Source organism: Molothrus ater, chromosome Z, assembly GCF_012460135.2.
Source record: "Molothrus ater isolate BHLD 08-10-18 breed brown headed cowbird chromosome Z, BPBGC_Mater_1.1, whole genome shotgun sequence".
In the NCBI taxonomy this organism is placed as follows: Eukaryota; Metazoa; Chordata; class Aves; order Passeriformes; family Icteridae; genus Molothrus; species Molothrus ater.
Genome location: NC_050511.2, coordinates 17989660 through 17999579, shown reverse-complemented (window position 1 = coordinate 17999579; position 9920 = coordinate 17989660). Strand labels below are relative to the sequence as shown.

Here is a 9920-nt window from a genome sequence, read left to right as displayed (position 1 = left end):
GGAACGACTGAGGGAGCTGAGGGTGTTTAGCCTGGAGAAAAGGAGACTCAGGGGCGACCTTATCACTCTCTGCAACTCCCTGAAAGGTGGCTGTAGTCAGGTGGGGGTTGGTCTCTTTCACCAGGCAGCAAATGACAGAACAAGACAGACTTAAGCTGCAGCAAGGGAAATATAGGTTGGATGTTAGGAAAAAGTTTTTTATATAAAGAGTGATAAAGTACTGGAATGGTCTGCCCAGGGAGGTGGTGGAGTCACCATCCCTGGATGTGTTTAAAAAAAGACTTGATATGGCACTCAGTGCTGTGGTTTAGTTGAGGTGCTAGGGCATGGGTTGGACTTGATGGTCTTAAAAGTATTTTCCAACTTCATGATTCTGTGATTTGTCAAGTGGCACAAGAAAGGTATTCAAAGAAAATTAAAGTCAAGATTATAAACAGAGAACCTTGCTGAAAGCCAGGAAGCACAAGCACATGCAATCTTCAAGCCCTCCCAGGCATGTGTTACTGTTACGTTTTTAATTGCACAAGCACATACCACTCACCTGGCAGGACATCAGGACATCTGCCTAACTCAGTATTTGGTTTTGACTTACTTAACACGTCATCCCTGCCATGCACAAAACACAGAACTACTCCCCTCCTCTGGTACTTCTGTGCTGAGTCCTTCAATGTTAACTTACCTTTGTATCCTTGTGGTTAGCCAGCAGTATGGTCCATTTTCTTCAAGTCAGTAAATTACCAAGGTTAAGGTAAGAATTTGCACAAACAGCCACTAAAATCAGGATCTTGCTTCCTCATTGCTAAACCTGGCATATCACGATCTGCTTGTTCTCCCAACACTAATCAAAAAAAAGGAACAAGAAATAAGAGAACCCCATCAAACCTCTACATGAACCAGTGAAGACGTTAACTTTCTTACAATGAAACAGCATAATATGGGATCATCACATGCAACAGAAGTTGGCTGTAATCTAACACAAAACCAGCCACCAACAGGCAGGGAGAATGCTTCTCTGTCATCAGAAGACTTACTTTCCAACTACATAATCAGGACAAACTTATTGCAGACCTTTACTTTTCAAAATTATGAGACTGTTTGCTCCCATTTGCCCTCATCACTGAAAATTTTTACCCCCTTTTGTCTCTAAGTTCTCAACAAGTGTACCTGCTTTGGCACATCTGCTGGGCTCTGCCAGCCTGCAGCTGCATGCTGAGGGGCTTGGTCAGACAGGGAAATCTGGTCCCACAGTATATTCAGCAATAAATGACCAGGAACAGGTTCTTCCAGTGGAAACATAAGGTAACCATAACCACAGCCAGTGGAAACATAAGGTAGCCAGTACTACCAGTTTCATCTACAACAATGTGCTTGTTTTTCAGCAGTTTATAAAAGGAAAGACAAAAAATCAAATAATACTAAGTTATCATTTATGTGGAACACTAAGATACTTACAAATTGCATTGTCAGAATAACTAATTCTTTTATCTCAATTATGAAAATGCATTTATTCTGTACAAAGATTATTTGTGCATGCCCACTTTGGAGGTGGACAATAAAAAAAAATGAAGCAAAGAAAATAAATGTTCATGTGAGGGTTTAGGAAAATATCTGTGTAATTTACATTCATACTTGAACTTCTTTTTGAAACAGCTTTCCAATGCATAAAGTAGTGTTTCTCAGCTTCTGGTAATGAAGCTTTGCATATACAGTGGCTTGACTCAGCAGGCTGCTTATAGTGTATGTCAGTTCCTTACAGATCAGCTCATTTCAGACAGCTTTCATTTTCATTATCCTTACAAACAACATGAATTGTTACCTAAAGCAATGTTGTAGGAAAATAAAAAATTAACCCAGTCGTTGAGGAAGAGGCCCCTTCAGCCTGGCTTTAATTTAAGGCAGGAAAAAAATGTGATGCTCATGACAAGAACATCAGTAAAACCAAGCACAAATGGCAAACAGAGAAAATAAGTTACTGCTAACAATTCTACAATGTCCCCTTGTATTACACTCAAATTCTAATAGAACACATCCATGCCACACAGTGTGTGCACATGTATGCTGAACAACTCAAAACTCTCTTTTTCACCTATCCATGATGCAGTCACTTAAGCCCAGACAGGAGGCTCCTTGACTTGCTTCAGGAGTCCTCAGCAGAAAGCAAGGGGAGATGGAATACACAAGTGTCAGAACTCAGTACATCCCTCTGGGTGTCCAGAGTTGCTGAGGACCCCGCTGGGGGGCTCGGAGACCCTGGCACACAGCCCAGAACACCTGCAGGTTTGATTATGATCCCTGGAGCAAGTTACCAGCTTTGTATGAGGACCTGAAAGTCACAGAAGTTTAAATAGTATAATAATAAAATTATCACAGGGTGAAAATGTAGATTTTTGGATTTTTGGTATGAGGGTTGTGGGGACAAGATGGAGGAACTTGGGGGTGTCTAGCCTTTCTTCTTCTTCTTCTTCATTTTCTGTAGTGATGCTGGCACTTTGGGATTGGTTTAGAGTAGAAGTGCACTGTCTAACATAGGTGATAAGTATTGGGAATTAAGTGTAAATATGATATACGTAGTTTGTAGTATAAAAGAACAACACCACCTCAGGGGCAGTCAGAGTGCCTTTGGCTGCCTTGCTGAGCAGACCTTGGCTGGGCAGAAAGAAAATTTTATAGATAAGAGTTAATAAACAACTTCAAGACCGAAAACTGAAGAGCTCTGACTTGTTCTTCAGACACGTGGGCCGAAACAGAGACATCCTGCACATCTCGGGGCAGCAATTAACAACCATCTACCCGAGACATAAGAATAGCACAGAGCCCCCAGACTTTAAGCTATCACACAAAAGGAACAAGGAAGCCACAATACTAAAGCCACCATGCTAGATTAAGCTGGATCAGAGCTGCACACCATCTCCTGTACTGGCTACACCGAGTAGATGACTGGAGGAAAAGCTGTACCACCTTCCCTGACACAACTCTGGTAACACTAAGGCAACACCAGGCACCCTCTGGGTTCAGAGCCAGCCAGGAGCCCTGTGTTGGTACCTAATGCACAGGTCTGTTTCAGAACCTACAGGCTTAGAAGATCACAACCCAGGACAGCACACCACCAGCCTGTTAAACTAGTAAAACGAAATAGCTCAGGTCACCAGGCTGGTCCAAGTTCTCAAGCATGTGCAATTTCCTGCAACAGTTCTCAAATCTGACACTTCCTGACAGAATGAAAGGAGTTTGTTTCCCTTTGCTTCCCAAGCTGAAACTTAGTAGTGTCTTCTTAGTACTCACAGAAAGAGTTCTCTCCCCACATCTCCTAAGGGAACTCAAGTTCTCCCATATTGACCCAAGCTCCATCAGTCTGTTAAGCAGATGCCTGCCTGGACATCAGCAAGCATCACTTACCAAAAATACTCTTTCACTTCAAAGCTGTATCTTTCATCTGCATAGAAGACAAAACTAAATGAGCACTTGCTCTCCAGGTATGGAACCGCATTTCTCTATGAAAATCATGCCAGTGCCAGGGAAATAAATAGCTGCATACTAAGAATATCCAAGAAGAATGAAGTCTACGTAGCAAGCCTACTTGGGTATCTTTTCAGGAATTTAAGGAATGCATGCTGCTACAGGCCTGTGAGACCTCCCACATCCATCAGATGATCTGATCTGCACAAGGGACTACGGTGGAAGCAGACTGTGGTGGACACTGAAGTCAGCAGTAAACTCCACTGACCCACTGGTTGAAGGAGTGAGTTTTGCTTCAGTCTGAAGATCTCCTCCAGATGGCAATCCAGTAAGAGAGACCGACCTCAGAATTTGCTTACAAATCTCCTGAGGAAGTGCAAACCTCCTGTGAGAGAAGAGGTTTTGGCACTATCCTGTGCCCCATCCAGAGCCAGACTGCTCTGCAGATCACTTCCAGTGCTGGTTTAGCAAATGCATTGCCAGGTACCTCTAAGGACAGCTGCAGAGTGATCCAGGCTACAAAACAAACCTCATTCAGTTTGCAATAAAACTCACTGATGACCAAGAACAACAGCATAAGGAAAGATGAACAGCTAGTCAGCACATTTATTATCCTAATGAGCCAGTAACCCTTGGTGCTCAAGTGCAATAATCCTTAATCAGATCAAAAGTTCCCTGCAGCTCAGTAACTTACCTCAGCTGCTGCCTAGCAGCAAACTGAAAATGGATAAACAAAGGCATCCTTGACTAAACTCTACTTCCAGATTCTAGTAGCCAGTAGTTTAAATGCATTTACTGAAAAATAGATATTCTTTTAAAAAGAAACACTAAAGTTGAAGTCCCCCATCTCAAATCAAGCAGATGTTTATCCCTCACAGGCAACTGTAGAGGAGAATAAAAATTAATTTCCTTCACACTTGGTAACATTTCTCAAAGACTGGGATGACCATTAAAATCTTCTTCAGACTCTTGACAAGGCCCAACATGAATCAGTGGACAACTTTACTGTAGTTTTAACACTTTTCCACAAAGACAACTAGCTTCTTTTACACCTTAAGAGAGAGAAAGGCCCTGTACAAGCCAATAAGGGAGGCCTCTGGTCTTTCTGAATGAGGTGAAGGATCGCCAGCTCCCCACCATAAACTTAGGCACCCTCCATGCCAGCAGCAGGCAGAGAGAACATTCTCCATCAACAGCAGATCAGAAAAACCAGTGAGTGACTGATCACTACTGTTTGCTTTTGAAGAGGGTTGGAACAGGGAACCAGGAATACATGGTTCTCTGCCAGTAAAGCCAGGAAGATGAAGAGAAGTGTGACTTCAAATCATGTCTGCATGCAGCCACCTGTGATTAACACCACTGAAGTCAAGCTCTGTTAACCCAGCACTGACAAAGTATCTCCAAAGCTTACTAGTGCCCTCTAAGGAAATGGGCAAGTTTAGTCACCAACTTCTCAATCCTTTAACACAGACACCTGCTGAAGCAGAAAAGCAAGAGAGGACTTATTCTGGGAATGGATCATGGCTTATGTATAAGAGAACAAAAAGGCCAATGCACTACTTAAATTGCCCTGGAAAAGGAACAAAGTCAAAGATGCATAAGGTTGCATTGTTAAATACTAGAGAATCCAATTTCGTTCTTCTCTACATCATCAAGCACTGAAAAAAAGGAAGATGAACAATAAAATGCTTTCATACATTTTATGGAAGTATACTACAAAAACCAAACATTGTTTTGAGTGACATTTCCCAGGAAAAAAAAAACTAAAAGAGTTCCCACAGTAAGTGACTAAAAGTTTCTTAAGGTGACACAGTAGATGACAGATACTCTACTCAGCTTTGTCACAAGCAAATATAACATAAGGGAATCCAGTTCCTCAGTGGAAATATCAAATCTCACCCATTCCCACACTGCCATGAAGGGCCAACAGAAGTAACAGAGTAGGCAGATAACCACTTAAGCCAGGGGCCACACACACTTATGAGGAGTCTCTGAACTGGTAGAACCTACCAGAAATTAATCCACAAGTATCAGCAGACACAAGAGGAGAAACCAGACAGAGAAAAGTTATGAAGGCTATAAAAGTGTTTCATTCTACAAAGCAAAACCACTGCCCAATTCCTGTTACCTGCTTTGCCCACAGTTCATTATAATCAGCGCTTCCATTATCAGTTTCAGGATATAAAAGAAGTAGCAAGAAGTACCAAGTACTAGCAAAGAAGAAGTACCAAGTATGACTAGTACTCCTACTTCCTCTAAAGATAATTTTCTCAGTTCCAACTTGTAAATTTCCAAAGTCTATACAATTTTAACACAGCTCTTCTATAATTACATTAACTTCTCAGAGAGTTAATTCCTGAGGTGACTGAAATAAAGTAAAACTGAATAAAGAAGGGGGAGAAGCCTACACCCCACTTTGAGAAGTGCCAAGAAAAAAACATTTTCACTTCCTATTAAAACAGTGCATCCACATATCACTATATAATTAAGCTAGGCAGAAGATCCTGTTTATAGTATGTAAAAACCAAAAAGTGAACTAACTACAACCATGTGTCAAAGTCAGTAAAAAAAAAATCAGGAGAGGGAAGGAAAAAGGTGTATAAGGCAAGCAGGTAGGAAAAACATCATTACAGATATGGCAGTTTTCTTTTTAAAAAAGAAACATTTTTATCCTCTTAAACTGAGATTAGAAATTGAGTATTTAAATACACCATGCCAAAATTAACTACATCAACATTTGCAAGCAGCTTCTAATACAAAAACTGACCTCTTGAAAAGAAATATCTATTTAAATTAACAATAAATAAAAAAGAGAAACATACCAAATTTGGCCCAAAATTTATGCCACCTTATAAAAAGAGTATTTTCCTAAAGAAATATGGACAGAATCTCAACTTTATAAATATTTTTGCTTTCAAGTTCTAAACTGCAAATAATTTACTATAAGAAGTAGTAGAATTCAAAAACATCTTGACAGGGAAGTGTCTATATATACATATACATATATATATATATATATATGTGCTATATTATAAACTTATGCAACATCCCCAAAAGCAGTTGTGCTTATGAATTAATGCTACACAACTTGTACAACTGTGGACAACATTTAAAGAACTACAATAAACCAACTAAAACTATAAATAATACAATATTGGTTTTTAAATGTGAGATCAGAAAGAAAAAGTCTTATACTGAGCAAGCAAAAGAGGTGGTTATTGCACACATATACTTCTGCTGCTATAAAAGCAAGATCTAATGATGAAAGTATTTTTACTTTGCACTGAAATGCACAACTGCACTGCTGCCAGAGTACATGTAATATAAATGTTACTTTGCACTGAAATGCACAACTGCACTGCCAGAGTACACGTAATATATGCAAACAAACTTAGCTGTCTTAAAAACAATACCCGTGATGCTATGCACTGAGACAATACTCTGTAAATCAGTTTATTTCCCATGTAATTCAATCCAGTCACTGTAATGATTTTTCCACATGTCGAATAGTAAAATCAAACTGCTTATTTTCCCACAAGTCACTGTGAGAATAAGGGTCTTGCTATACCCCTTAAAGCTTTCAGTTTAAAAGTTAATTCTAGAAATTTGGAACTGTAACACCAGGGTCTTTTGCCATTAATAACAACGACAACACAACCAATGGCTGAAGAGCAGTTATTTGTAGAACAGTTCAACAACTCAGTTAAGGAAGAGTTTTAGTGCACTTTGCTCATTGTAGCCAACATGCTACATTGCCCTTTTTGCGTACAAAGTGGACTCACTGATTTCCACTGTAAGAAAAAAATGACTTGGCAAGCAAAACACTGTGTCAGGCTGCCCTTTTCTTCCTCAGACAATTTAAGACAGAAGTTTTGCAAGACATTACACAATTCTTTGCTTTTATTATTAAGTGAGAAACTCTGATTTGTAACATTGTCACACTGCTAGTCAGAAATGCTTCAGTGATGGAAGTCAACACTGGGTCAACACAAGGCCTCATTCTACAACATTCGTTTACAGAGAACTTATAATGATTTTCAACACACCCAACAGAACATTCCTTGCTTCCTTCAGAGGAAAGTCCCATTATTCTTTCTGTAGTGGGCATGTTACTACATAAATGACAATTTTTGTTCTTGGACAAAACATCCCCAATCTTCACAAGAACAAATGGACTTCTACAGATGTTACAGAAGTCTTCACACATCATCATCATCTGATGTATCACTGCTGCTTGTCTCAGAATCCTCATTCTCCAGAGCAGGTTTGAAAGTGCTGTTTTTCCAGGAGCCAAATTTAAAATTACAGATGAGGCCATTTTTCAAAATGCCATTTTTCCGAAGGCCATTTTTTTGTAACTGAAATGTGAAAACATGACACATTTAGAGAAAGAAAATGCCAAACACAACAATCTGTTGCAATTCAATACTCTTTGCATCTTCACCTCTGGGCTACACTGGATCCACAGCTTTTCATATGTACACAGAAAGGATAACTGCCCTGTGAGCCTTCACCTCTGGCCAGCCACCTGTATCCCAGTGTCTCCAGTTGTGCTGAACTCCTGCAGTCAATGAGAGCTCACCCTGTTCTCACCCATGTCCCCACACATCTCGCCCCAGAGATCCTTTCTCCCTAATGGTCTCTCCCTGCAATCCAGTCCCCTTTCCCACAGTGCTGCAAACATCTGTGCTAAGAAGGGCAAAGGACAATAGGGAAGGCGTCCAGAAGAGATGCTGCAGCAGAGCGGAATTTCCAATCTCAGCAATTGGAAATTCAAAGACACTGAAGAAAGGAAACAGCTGACTCTGCAAAAAAGAAAGGAATTACCGCATTTTCAATATCATGCAGAATGTGCGCACTAAAACAAGCACTTGAAATTTTAATATTCCAATATTAAATTATTAATATTTCAAATAATATTGGAATTACCAAATGTTCACACTATTCTCATTTCTGACTCTTTCTCACTGACCCCACCAGGTCTACTCAACACTCCTAATAAAAAAAAATTAAAAAAAGATGGGGAAGCCTGTGCACTTCTACCCCAACAATACTACACCCTACCCTTCCCTTGATGCTTAGTGAATAGGCCTGAGCTACAGTCAGCATTGGTACCCGATTTTTCTGAAGCAACTGTACTTCCAAAAGCACAGTAATGAAATGGTACCGCAACAGCAACATCCCTAATGATCAAAATTACTGCAGATCCTCCTCAAAGGAAGGCAACTAGGGTAACTAACTGCAGGTTTATAATGGAAAATTAACTTTGTTTTACCTGTTCACTAATGACTTGAAACTCCCTCATCTCATCCTCAGTTAGTGGAGCACATGTTTCATCATTTTCACTGTCTTCCTGCCAGCCCATCTCCTTTAACAACCTTTAAATTAGGAAGGACAACATTAGGAATTTACTACACACACTCAAACATTTCAAGCTCTGCCTACATACATGTCTGAAGACCTGTAACAAATTCATTGATTAATCAGCCAGAATTTTTTCTTAAACAAACTCTTACATAAGTGTGAGTTCAAAGTCTTGTAAAAGCTATGTAAAGCACAGAAGCTGAGTTTTCAGGTCCCTTAAAGATGACCCTATCCAACCACCATATGTGGTAAACTTTCTTTACTTAAAAATTGGATGTAAATCAGTACACAGGTCTAAGAAACAAAGTATATCTCATGTTAAATTAGTACATGTCTAAAAGATAAATTTTACTTTAGTCAAGAAACATTTTATGCTTTCTCAATTTTCAGATTCTGACTTCTGCACTAGCAAGAATTTATGAACATGATCAGCTACCATGAAGAAACACTTTATGTTTTATATAGTACATACCTATGCTCTGCCTCAAGTGAGCTGGAAAGAACATTTGCCTGAGGGAAAGCTGAAGACTGAATGATTTGCTGAGGTGTAATTGAAGCATTGCCATTCTCCTGCGGAATCTCATTTTCAAAGTTTCGGTTTATATCTCTCTCACAATGAGGACTGTTGTTGTTATGCAAGCTGAAGGACTCATCATCCTAAATACAAAAATAATTTTACATTACAAAATGTAAAAGTTAATTCTATCCACAAGTACATATCCAGAAGAGCTGCAATTCAGTAGTTCTGTTTAGTTTAAATTAAGTTTAAATGGAGAGACTCTGTACTTCACAGGTAATTCTGTTCTGGCATTTGCAACACTCGCATGCTACAGAATTCCTAAGATACACTACTGATCAAATAATGCAGAAAGCACCTCACAAGCTTTTCCCCAAATTTTTTTCCTGCAAAGTTTCATACTTCTTAAAATTCAAACGTACTTCAGCTGTTCTTCATACTTACAGAAATAATGGGCTGTTGAATTTTTATTGTTCCTAAGTAAATATCAGAGCTGTATGTGGCAGAAGAAGTCTGAAAGTATATGAGTTCTCAAGTTTACTTAGTCTAAGGGACAGGTCACAACACCCATACCTCAAATAGC

General features: G+C 39.5%; 1 protein-coding gene across 5 annotated transcripts in view; it reads right to left on the bottom strand.

Moving 5' to 3' along the window:
• Positions 1 to 6895: 6895 nt before the first annotated feature.
• Positions 6896 to 9920, bottom strand: part of GPBP1 (GC-rich promoter binding protein 1) — a 32544-nt gene continuing 29519 nt past the window's right edge. For all 5 annotated transcript variants that reach the window (XM_036403532.2, XM_036403534.2, XM_036403535.2 and 2 more), the window contains 3 exons: positions 9293 to 9477; positions 8732 to 8834; positions 6896 to 7814 (listed from right to left, as the gene is read on the bottom strand). In XM_036403532.2, the coding sequence (XP_036259425.1) occupies positions 7656 to 7814; positions 8732 to 8834; positions 9293 to 9477 (447 nt within the window). In that variant the 3' untranslated portion in view covers positions 6896 to 7655. The remainder of the gene's footprint in view (positions 7815 to 8731; positions 8835 to 9292; positions 9478 to 9920) is intronic.